The 23,293-nt window shown below is 37.1% G+C and overlaps 1 protein-coding gene across 1 annotated transcript in view; it reads left to right on the top strand.

Annotated features, from left to right (window-relative positions):
• The window catches only part of LOC111838612 (titin-like), a 191,717-nt gene that overhangs the window by 1,368 nt on the left and 167,056 nt on the right, over window positions 1-23,293 (top strand). Inside the window, exons 2-13 of the mRNA XM_072700423.1 lie at window positions 1,161-1,221; window positions 1,799-1,851; window positions 16,261-16,364; window positions 16,529-16,732; window positions 17,176-17,463; window positions 17,635-17,723; window positions 17,801-18,024; window positions 18,212-18,470; window positions 21,492-21,740; window positions 21,833-21,949; window positions 22,565-22,822; window positions 23,140-23,205. Coding sequence (XP_072556524.1) covers window positions 1,826-1,851; window positions 16,261-16,364; window positions 16,529-16,732; window positions 17,176-17,463; window positions 17,635-17,723; window positions 17,801-18,024; window positions 18,212-18,470; window positions 21,492-21,740; window positions 21,833-21,949; window positions 22,565-22,822; window positions 23,140-23,205 — 1,884 coding nt within the window. The 5' untranslated portion in view covers window positions 1,161-1,221; window positions 1,799-1,825. The remainder of the gene's footprint in view (window positions 1-1,160; window positions 1,222-1,798; window positions 1,852-16,260; window positions 16,365-16,528; window positions 16,733-17,175; window positions 17,464-17,634; window positions 17,724-17,800; window positions 18,025-18,211; window positions 18,471-21,491; window positions 21,741-21,832; window positions 21,950-22,564; window positions 22,823-23,139; window positions 23,206-23,293) is intronic.

Raw genomic sequence — 23,293 nt, 5'->3', positions numbered from 1 at the left:
TCCAACACATGTATGAAATACGTTTCTTTTTGGGGCGGTCCAATGGCATGTTTTTCCGTCTGGGCAGAGTCTTCAAAAATACACTATAATTATTATATGAAATACATTCGTTTTGATTATTTGTGGTTCATTAGGCGTAATGTCGTTTTCTGACGTCTCCATTGTGGTAGGTTATGTGCTGGCCGTTGACCCCCTGAACTAATCAGTGCCATGACTAATATCGTTATGATAAATTAAAAGACTGAACTAGAAAGAATTAATAGCGTTTATAGGCTGTATGGCCTTCTGCCTTTTTATTACTAGTCCTGTTAATATTGAAGCCAAAATATAAACCTATGGCTGGTAACAGGAGAACAAGTAGAGACCTGTGGAGAAGTTTTATGTCAGCTTTGACATAAAGTGACAACATAATTTTTGTAAACAAGGATGTTGGAGGCAGCTGGAGGAGTATATAGTTGCCTTTCCTAAAAAAATGTATTACTTGGCTTTACTTGGTAGTAAAAGAAACCATTCATCAGCTGGCAGGCAGCACCCTGGAAAGTGATACAAAAGAGGCCTGGCATTCGAATTCTTAAACCTTTGCTTAACCCAGCTATTAAGGAGATGCTGGGCTGTGCCTGGGAAAGCAGCATTTGTAGCCTACATTCAAATGAGAAGTTGAGTGAAACCTGATTAAACAAGGGATGTGAAAACCCAGGGAGTGGTGTTCTGTATTGTAGGGGAGATGCAGGCTTTAGAGTGGTAAGGATATGTTTGAGCCATCAAAATGACTGTGGTGCCAGCTGGGCAATTGCATGCAGCTGTGACAATGCAAGGATGTTTGAATCTCGCCCTAAAAATACAAAATAAGATATGTTTATAGGGTAGTTGGTATGTTTTTGAAAGTGATCATGGAAATTTTATAGGCCTTTTCTAAATGACCATTACTGTGAAAATGAATTTTTTTCCTTGACATCCCATGCAAAAAAAGGAAAGAACAAAATACTTGTGAAGTTAGTTGCCTCACAGAGGCAGTTACCGTCATTGGTTTAATAACAGTACTACTGTTTCTGTGATCTCAGAATGTTACAGTAAATATAAAGGAATAAACACAAAGCACATATATTGCTATGTGTCTGTCATCTTGGCAAAAAACGTGAAATAACAGTGTTTCCCTTTAGGGATTTCTTAGAGCGGCTCACAAAGTCAGAGAGACTGCAGTTTTAGAAGAGCATACAAAAAGTAAGCTATCACTTTTAGGAATGCTTTTAGGTGTTTGAATTTTTTAGTAGCATCTGTTTTGAGGCATGTATCAGTCCAAAGGGGATTTGGCTTTGAGGTTGCAGTGATTTTGTCCTATTCATCTATTAATTATATTTTGAAGATTTATAGCTGTTTAATTTAAACACAAATAAAACTAGGCAGATAAGCATAGGTTATGAAGCACTGAAGTAATAAAATTATTTATCACAGTATATGGGTATATCCACTCATATTTTCATAGTTATCACAATGGATTTTAAATTTCTTTTGTTCACGCTTTATTGGCTTTATTTTGTATTAATAAAAAGAGTGCTATATTGAAATATTAGTCCTTTATTGTGGAAAACCCTGCCTTTAATAATTTCGATTTTGCTGAAGTTGCAGAATAATACCTTTGTTGGCTTGTTTCTTCTAGTTTTCTTGCCTGTTCAGTCAAGGAAGGGAAATATGAAGAATATTATAAGATATTGTTCTCATTATGTGGAACAAAATAAAAGCTTCACTTGCCTTTAAAGTGTAAAAGATTCATACTGTTTATGTATCTTTGGGAGTTCAGGAACAACGAGGATGAGAAGAAGCATCCATGAACACAAGAATCCCCTTTCAAGGGTAAGTTAATATGTCTGATGCATCCAAATTAGTGTAAATTGATTTCTTCTCAAATCAGTGTTAAGGTTGTGTCAGATGACTGTTCGATGCAGAGGAATTGTAATCTCTAAAGTAAGCCAGTGACAGGGCTTATTGGCTCTGCTTTTGTAGGTCTTCCTTATTTAAAAAAGTTTAATTACTTCATTAGAGCTTGTCTTCTCTCAGCTCTATAGCACCTTGAGTTTTTGTGGCTTTGGCCTCCTCGTTTAAATTAACTAAATTAACTGCTGTCAGTTATTTAAGTACTGTAATTTGTTAAACATGTACTACAGTGTTACCCAATGTATTATTATTGTGTCCCAATCAACACATATATGAGTCCCATCTAAAAAATTTTGTTCCTCATTGAATTAATATCTTCCAAGAAAGTAATAAATCATTGTATATTTCTAAACTGTTGCCAATATAATGTTAGTTTTTCTTGTGGAGTTTCACTCAAAATGAAATGACTAATGGTAGGTGTCTAAGGATGGAGAACTAAATGGAAATTCTACCAGTCCTGCATCACATGTGTTATATTTGTGTTGTATAACCTATTATGGTCGGGGAGGGGGTGGGGAGAAGACAGAATTTCCATAAGTTTCCATCCATCCATCCATTCATCCATCCATCCATCTTCTGTAACTGATGACCCTATTCAGGGTATGTGGATAATGTAAATGATTGTTTAAATTATAACAAAATGTTATTTGCATTTTTAGTGGCAGTTAAGATAGACAAAGTTCCCATCCTGTCTGTAATGGACTATTCCCACTTTGAGACTTAAAAGCTACCCAGCTTTCTTTTCACATTGGAGTCTAGTGGTAGGCTGCTGGTTGTTTCACTGCCAAGCAAACTGACATAAAGTAGTAGAAGAAGAAAATAGTGCAAAAATACAAGACTTACCTCCAAAGAGAACACCATTTACTGAGCATATGCAAAAATTGAAGATTAACTTTAGCAAAAGAGGGAACAGATAAACTTGATCTATCAATCTGCCTCTGTGATTCCCCTCTACCCCCAATCGGCAAATATTACCAACTGTACTCTCATGCCCACTGAGATCGGTAAGTCTTACCACTGGCACTCTGTTCTTTGATCAGTATGTTGTTGATTAATTCCCTCTAGTTTCTTTTTCATCCTCTAAAACCAGCTTAAATGGCCCACTTAGGGGGACCCTACCCATGTCAGCCTAGGCCCCCCAGTAAGTTAGTCTATCCCAATTTAAACTTCACCCTCAGGTTTCACCTCTCTCCATGTCTTGCGCTTTCATTGACTGTAGCTCGTTGCAACATTCACTGCCAGTCGTAACACTTTTCACACTACAGGATTTGGAGTTGCCGACAGGTCCAGATATTTACCCTGCTAGATATCTAATGCTAAGTTCACACTACACAACTTTCCCAGTTGTCTGATCGCTATACGTTTCACACTACACAACTTCTGGTCTTGTAATCAGGAATCTTGAAGTTGTTGTGGTTTACATAGTATCGTTATTGCCTTGGAGTGACTGTCCAACATCTTATCATTTCTCCCCTCAGTCCCTCATCTCCCCAGTTTAAAAACTCCCTTCTAAACCCCAACAGGTGAAAACACGCAAGCAATCAGTCCATTGCACACCTAACACAAAAACAATTGACACATGGAGACAGGGGGTCACACATTGTGAGTTCTTTCATCAGGAGGAGTTGTTGGTGAGTCTGTCTGGTCTCCAAACTACATTTTGTCAGGAAATCACACTTGTGAATAACACGGGGAAATCACAATTATAGTGTCAACGTGGTACAAACTGTTAAAACACTGCAGTCAAATGACAACACACATGATTATTATATCCTTGAACAGTTTTTAAATAAATTGACCTTTTTTGTTGGTGATTACCAAAAACTTTTTGCAGGCAAAAAATGGGGGCTAAAATCGTGCATTAGTAAATTTTTCAGCCTGCTATGAATCCCCAGGCAAACACACACACTTGCATGATATTGTGTAAAATTAGTCAGCATGTTGGATGTGTTTACAGAAAAATATCTTAAGTTTTGTATAAAAGTGGCAATTACTGATTTAAGTGAAATGGGAGGGTCTTTGAGCTTTCTAGCACTAGCTGTAATCAACTCAAAACCACAATTAGCATAATGTTTTCCATGTTGAACATGTACTTGTGAATTTAGGTAAAGAAATGTCTTAATTTGTTTCATTGCCCATTCCAAACTGAAAATGCTGTAACCGTAAGGCACACGACGAATATGTGTACTGTTACATCCCTTGTGTTTTCTTTAAATGTAAATCTGAAAAGATCTTCAGCAAAATCTGTTTAACAAATGTAACACATATCGAATTGGCAAACATATATCAAATTAATATCGATTTGGGTGGTCATTGCTGATTCCCACCCCTATAACTTATAGATACTACTGCAATACTACGGCTTGCTATATAATTGTATTAACACTATTATTAAATTTTTTTTTTTTTAATTCAATTTTCTGACATCTTAAAAGATTCTGACAAAATTCTGTGGGAACTATCAATGGTCAATAAACACATGCTTTAATATAATACATGTAGTGTGAATACATTTTTTTCGCTTTAGGGAAACAAAGCTGACCCTCTGTGACAGTGGTGTTTTAATCTCCATTAAATTCACATATATGGTGAAAGTACAAAACCATACATAAAACAACCAAAAGTTTTTAATTGGGGGAAGGAAATCAAAGGTACATTCAACTTGCTACATGTTAGACTCTAAAACACAAAATGCAAATTCATCATAAAGGTAGGGTAGTTGGTCTAATGTCATGCACATGAATCAATGTCAAGTGTCAGATGGACAATTTATAATGTGGCCTGGCTATTGGGAGCTGGCTGCCAGGACTATCTCTTGGATACTTATAAGAAAAGATCATATTATCCTTCTTAGTTCACCTCTCTTATAATTGTCAGAGTCACTTTAGTTTTTTGCCTCCCAGACTGCTTGGTGCAATTGACATGTCTGTCTAAAAATCAAGTTTTTTTTCTTCAGGCATATTTTCTGCTCAGTGGTGTAGAAAAGTTCCTTTCAAACATTACTGATAATACAAATTTGTTCCTCTAAGAGTCCCATGGCTCCCTTTACTGCTCCCTGCAGGGTCAGTTAGACTTTTTTATTGTTATGTGTCTTATGGTCTGTTTTGTATATCTACACTGATCTGAGTACCGTGAAAATATAAAATTTCATCATGTAGCTAGTTATAGTCTGAGATCAGATGCTTTTCTGGACCATGTTAAGTGGGATTAAAATGTCCGAAAAGAGATATATTTTAAAGAATTGCCAGTTTCCTGTATTATTGAGTTAGAGCTATGCACATAGTAAGTGCAATAATTATGCTGGTTAGAAAAATCAACTGTCAAATGGAAAAGTAAAACATTTTTTTTACTTCTTTAATTAATTCTAAATTGTCACGTTATTAATATTTTTTAAAACAACACTGCTAATAATAGTATGACCTGTATATTATGTAGTCAGTCAATGATATGATGGTCCAGTACAACATTTAAAACTGGAAATATTGACAGCACCCCTGCCTTTTTTCCATCTGGAAAGCCAGGTGCTACCAGAGCCAGTGACACAGTTTTTTGTGTGTGTAGCTTGTCAGTACAATTGCATCAGTAGTAGTAAAGACATGAGTCATTTGTCATCTCTACAAGCTCCCTGCCTCACTGAAGGTCAGTGTCATATCGCAGTCACTATGCTACCTTTACAGGCATCTGAGTGTGTATTCCCTGCTTTATATGCCGTGCAGGGTAGTTAGCTTTTTTGTGTGTATAGTCCTAATCTTCAATCTAAGTTCGTATGACTTTTAAATGCATGAAACAGCAAATTAGCTTGTCATGGATGTCTTACTCACTGACATAAATGGTTTGAGTTACTTATAAAATAATTGGAAGCTTGATGAGTAATAAGAAAGAGAAACATGATTAATGTATTTATTTTTAAATGAATGATTAAAGCTAATCACAGTGAATGGCATCACATCTAAGGTGTCCCCTGACTCACGCCCTGTACTTCCAGCCTCATCACTGTCCCGTACTATAGATAAGCTGTCAGGGAAGACGCATGGAAGTTGTATCCTGAGGGATGAGGTCAGGAAGCTAAAAAAAATTCCTGCTGTTCTCAACTCACCCTTATTTACGATACCTGCATACAACTTTTATTTTGTCTCATTAGGGGTCTTTGCAAATTGTGGCCCCTGGACTGTTACAGCATTGTTTCCCTTTTGAATTATTTTTAGCATGGATGTCCCCGTTTAAATTTAGCTCCCTGGAGATGCTCAATCTTGTCAGCCAATCTCTATCTACAGTGCTTCCCTACCATCTGTCATGTGTCAGTCTAATGCAGTCAAGAGATTCCAAGCATATTATTTGAACTCCAGCAACACAGAATAATTCCAGCATTGTTAAAAACACAAGAAAGAGGGTGTCTTGCATTCTAGCAAAACTGTACATATCTGACCAAGAATTATAAAAAATATTTTTGCTTTTTATTGCTGAATTTATTTTGAGTCTTTCAAATGTTTTATACTGCCAGATAAGAAGGGGCTGTGCTTGGTTTTCGGTAGCACATGTCAAGAATTAGCATCGTCTGTGAGAGGGGGAAAAAGCATATTCTGCTTAATTTACAATTTTATAAAGTAGTGGGAATATTGCTTATGCTATTTTATTTGTGTTTAATAACCATTACTGCACTTTAAAAGTTTTAAGTTGTATTAATCCCATATATAATGAAATATATAATGCTTTAACTGTAGAATTAATCTTTTCTCAGCTAGTAAATTGCATTGTTTGTTCATTAGGTTGCATTCTCATGTTCCAGTTGGGGAATCAAGGGCTTGGACATGTGGTGGGGCTTTAAGGCACCTGCTGGAAGCTTGTCAATGTCAGTGGGGCCTGAAAACTCCTTTTCTTTCACACCATTGATATTTGTGTTCCACAGCTTGACAAATGGCCTGATGTGTTTTAATGAACCAATAGAAGCAAAAGTTGATGAAAGTGTGTAAGGTTGTGAGGCCCACAGGCCTGAAACAACCTTTGGTTGCCCTGGGAACTGTTACTGATTGCACACGATAAGACAGAGTAGAGTTTAGATTCTCTGCCCGAGCCCGAGCCCAGACCCGACCCGACCCGACCCGTGGGCCGGGTCGGGCCGATATTTCCTGCCACTATCTTCGGGCCGGGCCGGGCCGGGCTGGGCGGGGCCATGATCAAGCATTTGTGTGTGGTTTTTTTTTTTTTAAATCATTACTTAATTAGCCTAATTGGGTGGAGAGCTATGCCATAATTATAAATGTAGCTCCCTCCCGTAAGACACGAGCACAAGAGTCCTTTGCATTTAACTGAGCCGACGGTTTATTCGAAAGACAGTGGCTTCGTTATTATCACCATCATGGCAGACGTGAGAACTAAATACAGATACGGAAACACAAAATCAAGCACATTTACTTACAATATTAGCTAACAAACATTGAAATTCAAATGAAATATAAACATAAATAACAATAAAGACAGCTTAGAGAATTCATATACAGTTAACACGAACCTCAGTTAGCATTTACATTTACATGGCTAAATACAACAAACTTAACTAAAACTTAATTAACACATACCTCGTTGGCTGCTTACGGAAGGATTTAACCTTTTTCTTAACCCTTTACTTAAAGTTCGATGCCGAGCACACAAACTGGTTCCAGCAGCAAGCGAACTGGATAAGTGAAAACGTGCTTTTCTTCTAAACGTGTCTCAAAAATCCATTCTGAATAAACAAACAATGCAGTTTACATGCTTCGTCCTTGTTGCATTTTTCATTAAGATAAATCTAAACTAATTTCTGTAGTTCAAACAACTTAGAATTGTAGTTGAGAACGTCTGTTACAACGGCTCACGTATTAAAAAATAGTCGGGTTTAAATCGGGCTCGGGCTCATAATTACAGTTAATGTGTCGGACCGGGTCGGGCTCGGACACAAGGTGCACGGGCTCGGGTAGGGTCGGGTTTAATTTTTTGGGCCCGATCTAAGCTCTAAGACAGAGATAGAGATAGGAAGCTGTCATTTCATGAATCTTATCTCCAGGTTGAGACTTAAATCTGCAGTCAAATTTGTGTGTACGCAAATACAAGCCATTTGCCCTGTTCTCATTATCTGTTTATCTCTATGTTAAAAAAATAAATAACCAGTACAATGTAAGTAATGATCCAAAGACAGTGTGTCTTCTGCCAGGTGGTTCTGTGGTAGTGGAACCAATAAACACACTCCACTGCACAACATTTCAACATTTCACTGTCTTGAATGTCTTTGGATTTTAGTTTATTTGGGCCTTGCCACTGCAATTTATTGTGTCTGAATTCCAGAATGAAACAAGCCTTTAAGTTGAGTAAGCCCTAAACCATAAAAGGGAAATTGTAATTACTTCAAGGATGACTTGCTGCTGGATTTTTTTTTTCTTTTTGGCCATGTGGTTTAGTGCATTTGTTTAGCTGTTTTTCCTTTATTTATTGTGAACTGGCATCCCATTCAGGGTGTATCCCATGTTTTCTGGGGACAGTTGTAGACTGCAACTGTGCACTGGGTATGTGGTTCTGGGATAACTGATGGATGTAATATAAAATGAATGTAAGTAAAGAATTACATATTTTTTGCTATGTGGATTAGTTAATTTGGCTTTCTTTTTTTGGAAGATGGGCCACTTGTTCCTTTCTAAGATCTTGTACAAAACTCTGGGTAAGTAGGTTGTATTCTCTGAATAATGCATCCTACCTAATGTGTATATAGTACTGTGAAATGAATTTAGCTTTTTATGAATACTGAATTTGTTTATTAATAAATGAATATTCTCATTTAAATAACATTTACTACATTCAAATGTACCACCTTGTGTTTTTTCCATCTGAATTTTAACTAGTAGTTTTATAATGCTTCAGTAATTGTGTATTAATTGTTTGTCATTTTAGTACATCTCTTCAGTAAAATATGTTGGTTCTCTAATGTCACAATATGTTTTTGTACTGATATTTGCAATATTTGTACATCACTCCCTGCTGACAGTAATGTTCAAACAGCCTCTAATGAATATGCATGAGTAAACATACTGATACTATAAGGAGTGATTATAAGGAGCAGTTGGTGCTGCTTATCAGGTTCAGATAATGTCAAAGAATGAGAGGGCTCCCTTGTTCTCTTTCTGAGGACCTGTGAGCCAAAATTCCTAGAAAATTTGTTTTACGCGCTAATTTATACTTTAACTATTTTGCTTATGTCTGTTTAATGCATTGTAAACATTTGAAGTTGACACTTCAAACTTTCTCTTCATTGCTGGAGAAGGCAGTATGGCCAATGTAAGTTTTGAAATAAGAGCCACTGATTAATGCATGGCAAATTTGTTAATCCCCGCGACCCAGATGGATTAAGCGGTATAGATAATGGATGGATGGATGGATGGAAATTTGTTAATGGGAGGAGACCGTACCATTTCCTAGTTTACCGACACGACATAGGTGGCAAATCACCCCACCCCCTCCACTTCCTTGCTCACGTGTGTTATTGACAGGTCAGAGGGCGTTAGCAGCAGCTGTCTCTGTAATTGCCCTGCAAGCACAACATGAGGCACTGGGATGATACTAAAGCCCCAGGATGAAGCCATGGGAGGTCAGCCCTTATATTTGCTGCGTGAACCTCATAGTAACTCTGACCCCCCTTGTAGGCTGGTTTTCCTACCTCCAGCAACCATAAACTCCTCTTGTTCCCTTCCCGAGGAAGAGACTGGAAGCTTGCTATCAGCTGTTCCAAAATGGGAACTGGTGACACATGAGTCACCAACTCAATGGCTCTTAGGTGAGCATTGCAAAACCCACTAACCAGAAATGGCTCAGCTGTATAAATCTGTATAACCCTAACCTGTATAACCCTAATCATGTTCCAGCTACTAAAACCATTCCTTGAAAGAGTGCTGTTCGTCCTGAATGTAAAAATGCACTCATGCCATATTATAGAAAACTTTAAAATTACTATTGCTCCGATTAAAGTGTATTATATATTTAAGTTTTATCAATGGAATATCACTACCCGTAACTATTTATGTCAATACTACTTGATCTTTTTCCTGTTCTAAATTTTGGTTTGATTTAATCAAACCTTTTATGTGTAATATGGCTACATAACACAGGTGTCAATGTCTTACATCTGTATTACAAATTGATAAAATATTTTTTTCAGTGTTTAGTTAAAACTTCAACAAATGAAAACATTGAAGGGACACAAAAAGAACAAAACTGCCATTAGTCTGTGGCCTCATTTCTGTAATAAGTTAAATCAGAATCAGTACATCATGTTATGATGTCTTGAAATGTTCCTTCTTCTCCACCTGTTTTTTTTTTGGAGCTGCAGTTACTGCTTACTTGTAAGGATTTAGTATGGTATTGATACCATTCCTTTATACCAGGGCTATTCAAATCATGGTCCTCAAGGGCCGAGCACTGCTGTTTTTCCAGCTTTCCTTTACCTGAGAGCCAGTTGTGAAACCTGGCCAATTACAGACAGAAATCATTAAACTAACTACCTGGGAGACTTGAAAACAAGGCCTGGATTTGGAATCGAGGGCCAGATTTGAATAGGGGGGCTTTATACTATGTTGATTTTTAAGTGATATAATTCAAAGTAATGTAATTTAAGTGATGCATACTTCAGCCTCCTTTTCTATTTATTCTGAATGCACAGGCTGTGTCAGCTAAGCATTAGAATGAATAGGATGCATGATTTTGACTGTGATGGGTTGGTGCCAGATATAATGGTTCTGTTATTTAAGAGAGAGCTACTGTCTGGGATTTTCATACACTGCAGTGTCTAGAGTGTGCAGAGAATGGTGCAAGAAAAATGCAGTAAGAGTCAGTTCTTTTGAACATTTATGTAGCAAAAACACCTTAATAATAATGATTAATAAAATTCACCCAGGTTACCAACGCCAACTCTACCCTTTAAGGCACCCTAAAGCAAAGCTTTACTTGGGAGACCCCCCTACTAAGAAAATTGACAATCATTTCACTTTCTCCACAAGGCAAGTAATTTGGGGGCCCTAGTTAACTACTTATTCTGCCTATAGCTAGAGCCGGCCTTGCCGGTTACACACACATACACCCACAAAGTCAACCACAGGCTTATAACAAAGTCATTTGCGCCAAGACAAATACAGTGGAGGAAATAATTATTTGACCCCTCGCTGATTTTGTAAGTTTGTCCAATGACAAAGAAATGAAAAGTCTCAGAACAGTATCATTTCAATGGTCTGTTTATTTTAACAGTGACAGATAGCACATCAAAAGGAAAATTGAAAAAATAACTTTAAATAAAAGATAGAAACTGATTTGCATTTCATTGAGTGAAATAAGTATTTGAACCCTCTAACAAAAAAGACTTAATACTTAGTGGCAAAACCCTTGTTTGCAAGCACAGAGGTCAAACGTTTCTTGTAATTGATGACCAAGTTTGCGCACATTTTAGGAGGAATTTTGGTCCACTCCTCTTTGCAGATCATCTCTAAATCACTAAGGTTTCGAGGCTGTCTTTGTGCAACTTTGAGCTTCAGCTCCCTCCATAGGTTTTCTATTGGATTAAGGTCCGGAGACTGACTAGGCCACTCCATGACCTTAATGTGCTTCTTCTTGAGCCACTCCTTTGTTGCCTTTGCTGTATGTTTTGGGTCATTGTCGTGCTGGAACACCCATCCACGACCCATTTTCAGTTTCCTGGCAGAGGGAAGGAGGTTGTCGCTCAGGATTTTATGATACATGGCTCCGTCCATTTTCCCGTTGATGCGGTGAAGTTGTCCTGTGCCCTTAGCAGAAAAACACCCCCAAAACAAAATGTTTCCACCTCCATGCTTGATGGTGGGGACAGTGTTTTGGGGGTCATAGGCAGCATTTTTCTTCCTCCAAACACAGCGAGTTGAGTTAATGCCAAAGAGCTCAATTTTGGTCTCATCTGACCACAGCACCTTCTCCCAGTCACTCTCTGAATCATTCAGGTGTTCATTGGCAAACTTCAGACGGGCCTGCACATGTGCCTTCTTGAGCAGGGGGACCTTGCGAGCACTGCAGGATTTTAATACATTGAAGTGTAATGTATTTCCAATGATTTTCTTGGTGACTGTGGTCCCAGCTACTTTGAGGTCAACTAACTCCTCCCTTGTAATTCTAGGATGATTTCTCACCTTTCTCAGAATCATTGACACCCCACGAGGTGAGATCTTGCGTGGAGCCCCAGACCGAGGTCGATTGATGGTCATTTTGTGCTCCTTCCATTTTCGAACAATTGCACCAACAGTTTTAATGGTTTTGTAGCCCATTCCAGCCTTGTGCAGGTCTACAATTTTGTCTCTGACATCCTTGGACAGCTCTTTGATCTTTCCCATGTTGGAAAGTTTGGAGTCTGCTTGATTGATTGATTCTGTGGACAGGTGTCTTTTATACAGGTGACTAGTTAAGACAGGTGTCTTTAATGAGGGTGACTAATTGAGTAGGAGTGTCTAACCACTCTGTGGGAGCCAGAACTCTTAATGGTTGGTAGGGGTTCAAATACTTATTTCACTCAATGAAATGCAAATCAGTTTCTATCTTTTATTTAAAGTTATTTTTTCAATTTTCCTTTTGATGTGCTATCTGTCACTGTTAAAATAAACCGACCATTGAAATGATACTGTTCTGAGACTTTTAATTTCTTTGTCATTTGACAAACTTACAAAATCAGCGAGGGGTCAAATAATTATTTCCTCCACTGTATATGAGCAGAACCATTTTTTGAAGGTCTCAGCCTTATTTTATCCCAGTCAAACCAGTTTGGGAAACCATTGTGTATACCAAACTGAAAATGATGTAACCAAATGGCACACAATGAATATGTGTACCATTACAATGGATCAGTTGGCAGCAAGTTTAATTATGATTTATATAGAGTAGAGCAAAATATATCAATGTATATTTTAATATTAATGTTAATTTGTTTTCCCACATCAAATACTATTAGGTCTTTTGTGAGAAGTTTGATATATGTGCTGTTACAGTGCTTTGCGTGAAAAGTAACAACAAGTCATAATTATTTGTGATGATTTTAGGCCTAGTTGATCCCAGAAGCCAGCAGGGTCTCCTTTCACCTGGGCTGCTGCTGTACCATCATACAGTTGATGTTGGTCTCATGGAAGAATGTTTTACATCCTTTATAAAATCACTGCTTTTTGCTATGGTGGTTTTTCCCTCATTACAATTATAATTAGTTTTCTGGATCAATATGTTACGTTACCAGGAGTTTTATCTTTCTCACTTGCATTTGGGACACAACTTAAAATGTGAGACCACTAAGTACAGCCCCTAACAAGTGGACATGTCTGGCATTGGGAATATCGCCACAGGTATAGTTGGGTTGCATACACATACAAGCCTTATGCATAAGCAACTTGAAATATAAGGCATTTGATAACTTACTATATGTGTCAAGTTCAATAGCAAAATCTTTTGGTCAGTTCCCCATCACTATATCAGCTTCCATTATCTCTTAAAAATACTTGAAAAACATAAAACATATGCATACTTAAAAACATTAATATTGATCCAGATTAATGTCAGGTCAGTTTTTTAGGCGGCACTGAAATCATTTAATAAAAGCAGGTATTTGTGAAAGGAAAGATTTTTTTGTGTGAGGAAGGTTTCCATTATATGAACAATTAATTTTCAAATGCTGATGACAGAGAATTTTCTAACTTTGAATAAACCTCTACAGCTCTTTAAGTATGTCAGTAGAATAAAATAGTTCTTCCAAGATGTAAGGTGAAGGTTTATTGTCAGGGGAAACTGCTTTTACAAACAATTTGTATATTTGTTTGATACTTAAAAGTGCTGGTTTCCTTTTCACAAGTGAAATGGTTCTCCATGTCGGACACTGGCTTCAGTACATATAAGAGGCATGAGTGACAGCTGTGTGGTTGAATAAAATGGCAGACCAATCCCATGATACCTCAACCCCAGGAAATGACCAATGGGAAGAGAGGATGTAGTGATGATGCTCCATGGTCTAGGGGTATATATGGTAAAACAACAGTGTTAACACTTCTGAGCAGGTGGAGCATTCCCAGCCTTGCCTCGGGTGTAGGGATTGCTAAGCAAAAGCAAAACTACATGGCTGCAATCCTGTGTAGTTTTGTTTTTAGGTAATTTTGAGGCTCAACTGTTCTCACATTGGATTTTCTGAAAACATTTCTGGATAAAGGTTTTGTCTGAAGATAAAAACCTTCTGGGGCCAGTCCCATAGTTTTTTGGCACCCTTGTGAATACAGGTAAGTAACTTTTGCTCCATAAAATTGAGCCAGTGAAATTCTACTTTGATGTGGAATGATCGAGCATATCTTATGAATGACAAATTTGAAACGTAAAATCTGAGAAGTACTGTGTAAATAAAGTTTTTATATGAATCTTGCATACAGTAAAGGGGAAAGTGTTTTGACTGGAGTTAAGCAAAAAGGGAGAAAGTAACTTAAATACTTTCAAACAAGAAGCATTAACATTGATTGTCATGGTTTTAAGTTAATATATAGAAGAGTGATTTGGGAGTTGCCAAGAATAGCCCCTGATAGCATTCGGTTGGTGTCCCAGCTGGGCTGTGATGTCTTTTTAAGGGAATCAGCAGCAGGCATATCAGTTGCACCACCAGCTATGTGCCACATGGTGACTGTCAATCAAGCATCAGGAAGATTATTTTTGGAGTTAGCCATTTCTGTCACATAGCTTCAGGCCTCTCGCATAGCACAACTTTAATTGAAGTACTGAAATGTATAACTTATCTTTCATTTTCATTTCAAGTGCTAATAGAAATAACCTTTGCCTCATGCATTGAGATTATTATTTGCTGCTTGAATTAACTGAAATGAGCAAGTTCATGGCTTATGCTGAAAAGGCAAGGTATAATGTTTTTTATTTTAAAATATGGCCATTCATTTCTTAATAAGAAATTTGTAGCTTAAAATGATGTCATGTTGGTACTGACATTTCACACACAAATTGTATGTTTGTATAGGAAAATATGAAATGGCATTTTGACTGATTTTCTATGCTTTTTCCAGAACTGGTTATTCTTTTATATGTAAACTACAGTTTATGGTTAGTTGCACTAACTGATACAGAAATTCATACCCAGTTTTCAGTTGTAACTATACATGATTTATCAATGTTTATATTAAACAGATAATTTGTTAAAGTGTCTGAGAAAGATGACTAGGATTATTATGCTCAATAGTAAATTAATTGATTTTTAAATAGATTTACTTTATACTTTTAGTAGATTATGATATTTTTTTTCCTTCAAACGAGAATGTATGTAACATGTATCAGAAATAGAATCTAAGTTTATGTATCAATATGAATGATCTATTGTTAAATATGAAGTAATATTTTGATCTTATGACTTTCTTCAAACTAGTGACATTGAAAATGTTGAGAATGTACTTATTTCTGAAAATAGTTTCCTAAGGGCCAATTAAATCTTTGCTGTTTTGACTGATTTATCTGGTATATCTATAGTTTTGCAATATGGGTCTAAATGTTATTAAAGTTCAGTAATTATAACAAATCTTATTCCACGCATTTGAAATACTTGTTTATTTTAATAGAATAGAAGTTAATGGCTTTCATTAATTATTTTTAGCTGTTTCTTGTGTTGTAACACATTAGTATTAAATATGCTATGCAGTATTGCTCTGTTTTGTAATGCTAAATTTCATAGAACTTTTGCTGGCTGGGTATAGATCATAAATGATTCACAATTATAGTTGCTGAGTCATAGTCTGGTCAGTTTCACTTATTGTTTATTGTGGATTTGAATCTTAATACCTTTTCCTGGAGTTTTGGAGACTTATCATGTAACAATTTTATGTAATTAGCACTGAATTTATCAGTTTTTGTAGTTGATTTGTATGAGTTTTGTAATGGTTTAGTAATAGTTTTTAGACATGAGGTGTCACACTTTAATTTTGGTATTTGTCATTGGTTAAAATAAAAATTTTGTGCTTGGTTTATACTTGTTGAGTATGAAACATTTATGTTATTGCAGTCTCTGTCATTTGTCAATCAGTGTTTTTCCTTGACATGAGACCCCATGGTCCCAGTGTCAGGCTAGAGAAGACCAGGTGTTTGGGTGCTAAAGAAGTCATTTGTTTCTTTTTTTCTTTTTTTATCTTGACCTATAAATAGCTTTTCTGCTAGTAGATTTTGCCCAGTCATTAGCAAATTCAGAAACAACGATTGGCTTGTTGAATTTTTTTTAACTGAATAGAATGTTAGAGAATATGACTAATATTTTGTATTTTATCCTTTTTCCCCCTGTAGGGTGCCAGTCACCATGTCAACGCAGGCACCAACATTTATACAGCCCTTGCAAAGCGTTGTGGCACTTGAGGGTAGTGCTGCAACGTTTGAGGCTCTAATTAGTGGTAAGTGAGCATTTACAGTGTCAAATCTCTGAACAGTTACTAGGGGTATTCATATTTACCTAAATATGCAAAGTACATGTATAAAACAAAAAACAATGTTTTTTGAATGTACTATGTGTGAAAAACACGAGTATGATTTTGAAAATATTATTTAATATAAACAGGTGTTCCGGTTCCTGAGGTGAGCTGGTTTCGTGATGGCCAGGTGCTTTCTGCTGCCACTCTGCCCGGCGCACAGATCTCGTTCAGCGATGGCCGCGCTGTTCTGATGATCCCCGCCGTGACAGCGGCACACAGTGGAAGGTTCTCTGTACGAGCCACCAATGGTGCCGGACAAGCCACTAGCACCGCAGAACTACTTGTTACAGGTGAAAATGAGTGGAATGTTCTATATATTGAATCAACATGCTGTCCTATATCAGTAAATATTATTGAACTGTTTGAAATAAAGAGCAGTTAATGTTCATTCAGTGATTCAATAGCTTGAGAACGATTAAGAACCGTGGTTGCAAATAGAAGTAGATTAGTATTAGTATGGTAATATGAAATAGTGCAACATGGTCTTAGCTTGGAGAACCATAATTTCATCTTGATTTCTGTAAGATTAATCATATCTAGACATAAAACAGTGCTCCACTAGAAAGAATGACCTTCTATTTGATTGCGTAGACCTTAGAATATTCAATGTAATGAAATGTAATAGATAGCCAGCTAGTAAGAATAGCCAAATCAGCCAAAGTGTTTATGATACAAATAATACAAGAATGTGGTATTTAGAAAAAGTATTGATTTAACTCTAATGTTTTTACAGTGGAAACTGCACCTCCAAACTTCATTCAAAGATTACAGAGTATGACTGTGAGACAAGGAAGCCGAGTAAGATTGGATGTACGCGTTACAGGAATCCCTACACCTGTGGTGAAGTTCTATAGGGAGGGAGCTGAGATTCAGAGCTCTGCTGACTTTCAAATTGTTCAAGAAGGAGACCGTTACAGTTTGTTAATTGCTGAGGCCTTTCCTGAGGATTCTGGAACATACTCCGTCAATGCTACCAATAGTAGTGGGCGTGCTACTTCTACTGCTGAACTGCTGGTTCAAGGTAATATTTATTTATGTTTTTATATAACATTTTAATATGAACTCCTAATGCATGTACTTTACTTTTCTCGGTCTGTTGCATATACTTATTACTCTAATTTATTCAGAATATTTCTGACATTATTGTATTATTATTCATTATTATCCTTTGTTGTACGTTTTCAATATCCAGGTGAAGAGGAAGCAATTCCTGCCAAGAAGTCAAAGACTGTTATTTCCACTGCTCAAATATCTCAGACTCGACAGACACGAGTAGAGAAGGTATGGTTTGAAAAGTAAAGATTGTCAAACACTGATAAAGAAATTCAGACCCAGTACAGTAAAGAATTTTTTTACAGAGAGCTGAAGCTCGTTATCAGGCTACAGCCACCACTATGATGGAAGTCCATGTGGATGAAGGTGCCATTGCTCAGCAGCTGCTACACAAGGCTCCCCCATCTGTGCCCCCAAAGCCAACTTCAAAGTCCCCAACATCCTCACTAGTGTCAAAAGTTGCAGGCGCACGTCAACAGTCACCTTCTCCTGTGAGGCATGTCAAAGCACCTACCCCAACTCCTGTAAGGTAAATCTGGAGCAAGTATTGTATCTGAAGTACAATACTTTTTTATCAGCTTCTTTTTCTTATTGAAATCTTACTTAGCATACCAGGTAATTTACTTATCTCATTTTTTTTGCATAAATTTCCCTTTAATCTTTCCCCAGTAATCATACTTGATTATCTGTTTCTTTGCATCTGATTGTTTTCACAGGTCAGTGTCTCCCTCTACAAGGCTGTCAGTCTCCCCTATCAGACCAGTCAAATCTCCGTTGATGACCCGCAAGCAGATTACGCCAGGCTCTGATGTCCTCCCTCCCTGGAAGCAGGGAGATTATGTAGCTGAATCCAGCTATACTAGCATGATTGCCAGTGCCTCACGTGTCCAGACCTCTACCACTCAAGTGCAAATGGAGCAGCGGTGGGAAGGCTATGGGGTACAGCAGCAAGTAACTGGGATTGTAGCGAAAGAGGTAAGGAAACCTAGGTACCTTATTGACATGTCTGCATGTTTGGTTCAAAACATTGAATGAAATGCAGGCTATTGGATTTTCTTATCAAGAAGAATCTTCTTGTTGACTGTTGACACAACTTCTAGGCATTCTGGAAATTTGTCTTCACATAATTTAATAAAATTTATTTTTGGCTCTGTTTTGGTGAAAAGGGGTAGTTGGGTTGGGAGCTCCTGCCTATGACAATGATTTAGTTTATTTGAACGTTGGATTTTAATCTAGCTAATTTATTAGGACAAGCATATGGGTGACAAAATGGCTGCAGTAGGCACAGTGGTGGCTGCAGTGGACCAGGCACATAGTCGAGAGCCTTGCTCTGAGTGGACAAGTCTACTCTTAGAAGCCAAAAAGGATCAGGTAGTTCACATGTAAAATTTGCTCACATCTGATCACCATCCAATAATCATCCAGGTTTCCATCCCGTTACAACTCTTAGTAATATGTTCATAGGTTTCTTTATACCTAGTAGGGCTGTCACAATATTAGATTTTTTTACTACATGATTATTATGGCAAAAAGACTTCATAACAACAATATTATCGCAGCATCTACAGAATATTTGGACAAAATAATAATGATGGTATGTCAAATTAACCTCTAAATTTGTTTATTGTGTGTTTTGTCTCTTTTTTGGCAAATGAATTCCACTTACAATACGAGTGAAATAAGGTGGCCAGTCTGTAACCACCACTACACAAAAGCATACAAAAAGACAACCAGGGCTAAAGCCCCCTTTTGTGCTTATTATTGATCTGGACTTCCTGCAGACTGGGGTCTCTAATGCCCCGTCTTTTATACAAAATCCAAAAAAACCCTACACTGACCAGTTCTTTTTGGGTGTGGGAAGAGTGTCCCGCTCTGGTCTGTCATTTCCGCAGACATGAATTTGGTCGGCAGTAGTGGCCACACAGCATATAGTGTTGTACCTCTCACATCTGTGCATAAGCAGCATTACACTTTACAGCATACAGTATTTTACGTTTGGTGTATGTAAGTACATCAAAATACCATGTTTCTGGGTAGCAGCGATTGAAACTGATGGGACCATAAACTAATATTTAAGATCTGGGACATTTAAGTAATAGTGTTGATCCAAAGACTAGAAAAAGACCACTGGAGTGAACACTTAAAATGACAAGCAGAGAATTTTTTCAGTCAGCAAAATCATTGACACCAGTTGTCGCTAAACAATGAAGCATCTTCTGTAGTTTGTTTTAAATATAAACAATATGGTTTACCATAAAATGGCAGAATGAACGGATTAGGCAATGATAGAAAATGTAATGGGGTGTATGCATGCTCGAAAATGCTTTACATGCACAGACGTGAGTTACAAATCGGGCCAGTGGTACAGATTTGGTAGTGACAGTAGCTGCTAGCTAGCTAGTTGTGGCGTCGTCTTATTCTTTTTCTGCTTTTTGGAGGGTGGAAACCAGCATTCAAGAGCAATACCGCCACCTACTATGTTGGAGCGTGAACCAGATAGTTACTGGTGTTGGATTATTTACAGTATTATCATATGTGTACTATTAATTCAATGTCAATATTTATTTTTTAAAATATCACAGTTACAGTCAATAGTGGTATATCATGACACCCCTAATACTTACCATATTATTTTAAAATGATATCTTATTTGAAAATTTTTTAAATCTCTATTTTTATCCAAGTACATATAGACAAAGCTTGAGGCAACTGAAATCAATACTCAAGATCATAAAAGATGGAACCGAAGTTAAAAGCACTTTCGGAGAGGCTTCAACCTCTGACACAGAAATAATACTCTAGCTCTCTTGACCCTGGAATTATATTCTATTAATTTCAACATTCATTTTCTTCACCTAGATGTTTTAGACCAACCTGTGACATAATGTGCTGTGCTGCATGTCTTATGGCTTCAAAACCATTTCATATCCTTGAATACAGACCTATCAGTATATTTTCAAATTTTTTAGAGTGTAAAAAAGTTTTGATACACTTATTCCTACCAGTTCTAACTGGATATATGATAAGTTAGTAAAGTTCTTCATTATATCTTGCGTTACTTAGTGGAATACAGATGCACCCCATTTGCTGCTAGGAGAGTTTTAACTGGTCCAACTAGTGAAGAGATATGCAACATAATGTCAAGAGCTAAAGTGTTCCAACAGAGGGCACGCGGCCTTATTTCCTAACTCTCTGAAATTTGACTTTTATTATATAATCAAAGATACTTTTTTTTGTTTGGAACACACTAGTTTAATTCCAATTAAAATTCTGCTTTGTTACTATTAACTTTTGTTCTTAAGAGTTACCATTGTTCTTGTTTTCAGGTAGTAATTTCTTTAGAACATTCATATTGATCACAGTATCCCGATAGTCATTGACTGAAATATATATATCATTTCAATTACCACATTAGTATTTATTTATTACATTGGCATCATCACTGTGGAACTTTATGTGCATAAATGATCAAAACTACAGTTAACTTGATAAATATGTATGACAGTGGGGTCAATCTGAAGGAGGGGAGACCAATAGGAAATGCAAAGTTTGCTTTTTACATTTTTCTTTTTATTTTAACACTTTCAAGATTCCTATAGGCTAAGATAGATTTATCATAAATATTAGTTTTAAAATCCAATTTCTGTCACATTGTTGTTGCATTAAACAACATTCTTTTGCAGCTGACAAACAATAAGTGTGAATACAGCAAATGCACTTCAGGAGAAAGTATTATGACATTCAGATCAACAGACCAGCAGTCAGGTTTAGTTTGGCATAGTGATAACCATTTATTAGTTAACCCCTCATCCGATAATTGTGGTCTAACTATATTGTGGTGTGCAGTGTTTAACGAGTGTAAGTAGAATTACTTATCGACCTGCTAACACTGCAGCTCTCACTCAGTAAGATGCTTTAATTAGAATATTAAATTTTATGTTTCTGCACGCTCCGCTATGGGTAACGTGTGCTCTGGAATACAAATGTTGTCCTTAGGCTGAAGGTGGAAAAAAGGCAGAGGCAGTGGCCACAGTCCTTGCTGCAGTTGACCTAGCACGCATTCGAAAGCCTGCACAGGCAGAGGAGGGCCACGCAGAAGAGGAGATCTTAGAGCCTGACTTAAAACGGCAGGCTCTGGACACTCAAGCTTCTAAAATGATTACCATGACCATGAAAACCGAAGCGCTACAAATTCCCAGTTCCTCTCAAATTGCTTCCGATGAACATAGGGTTCAGGTTTCACAGGTTAGATATCTTTTTGAAAAACATTATTGTCTCAACACAGGAATACGTTTTTGCTTGTCATACCTCAACCTGTAATCTGTTGGTCACTGTAGATCCAAAGAAGTACAGAAACTACAACAACTCATGTGGACACCTCGCTTGCACCATCTCCAATACCGCATTTCACTGTTTCTAAAGTTACTGTTCCTAAACCTGACCATAGCTATGAGGTAAGCATGAGGACTATCAGGCAAGCAGTGAAGCCTATTTTGATATCAGAAATACTAAGACAACAATATCAGTTTCTTGCATAACCCATCCATCCATTCATGAGTTTTGTATAGTTATAATTAGAATCCATAATCTCAAAACTTCAGAAACCCTAAATTTAATCAACTGTCTTCAGAAAAGAAACTCTGTTTTATGTAGTACCAGCAGCCATGTTAAATTGCTTCCTATGCTTCAAAGTCAAAGTGACCGATAGACCCATGTGCTCAGCTATTTCCACAATTTAGCAGGTGCCATATTGTGGCCTTTTTTGGGCAATGAAAAAGTTCCTTAAGTATAGGTTCCTGCTTGCCTGACGAAAACTTTTTTGTCAGCTAGATGCTCAGTGAGCCATTTGCAGTTTCACTGGATGCTAAAAAGTTGTTACTGTAATTATCCATATAAACTTTATCGTATTTAGTTATTCTTTACTCATTGGTTATATCACTCATACTAACAATCCAATTATCTTCACTTGGTTAAACCATTTTGAATCCTCTCTAACCTGATTTTTTTGCATCTACGAGTTTGATGACAAGTTGATTTTGATTTCAGCTGTAATTATCCTTCTTGGTCAGGTTTCGATAGCAGGTTCTGCTATTGCTTCACTGCAGAAAGAACTATCTTCTACTTCTGCTACTCAAAAGATCATCAGGCCTGTGAAGCCTCCTTCTCATAAGATTGTGGAGATGAAAACAAAGCAAGAGCCAACCTCATCACCTTATAAAGATACCAGTGAAAGATTTCAAATGCATTTTGGCACTCTCTCACAGACAGAGATAGGCACTTCTTTTACAGGGGGCATGGAGCAAATACTTGAACAGTGGGAGAAACAGGTTTGTGGTACAGGCTGCTGAATCTAATAATTCACTTTAACATTTTGTGTTTTTTGTGTTCCTTGGCCTCAATAACTGCTCCTTCCTCACAGTTCTCCACCAGTCCTTTCCCCTTCTCATGGACCCCAACTGCTTGCAAACAATCCCCCCACATCCTGCTTTTACTGTAAATTGTGCTGCCAAATCTGCTTTCATTTCAGGAATTCTTACCCATTCCACTTCCTTTGTCCTCCATCAGTTTTTCTCTATATCAGTACTTAAAAATGGTATTATTAATTAATATATTGAGTTGACAAAAAATTATATATATTTTACAGGCTGTTGAGGCTGCAGCAATCCCCACACCAGCAGAAGAGGCTGTGGTTCCTCCTACTCTTGTTGCTGTAAGTATTTTTATACTATAAATGTCAGCATGTCTTTTTTCCATATTAATGAACAAACTAGCAAAATGTATCTTTTTGTCATTTTCAG

Source organism: Paramormyrops kingsleyae, chromosome 16 (genome assembly GCF_048594095.1).
Source record: "Paramormyrops kingsleyae isolate MSU_618 chromosome 16, PKINGS_0.4, whole genome shotgun sequence".
NCBI classification, from domain to species: domain Eukaryota; kingdom Metazoa; phylum Chordata; class Actinopteri; order Osteoglossiformes; family Mormyridae; genus Paramormyrops; species Paramormyrops kingsleyae.
Note: the sequence above shows the minus strand (reverse complement) of the source record. Positions and strands in the feature narration are given on the sequence as shown.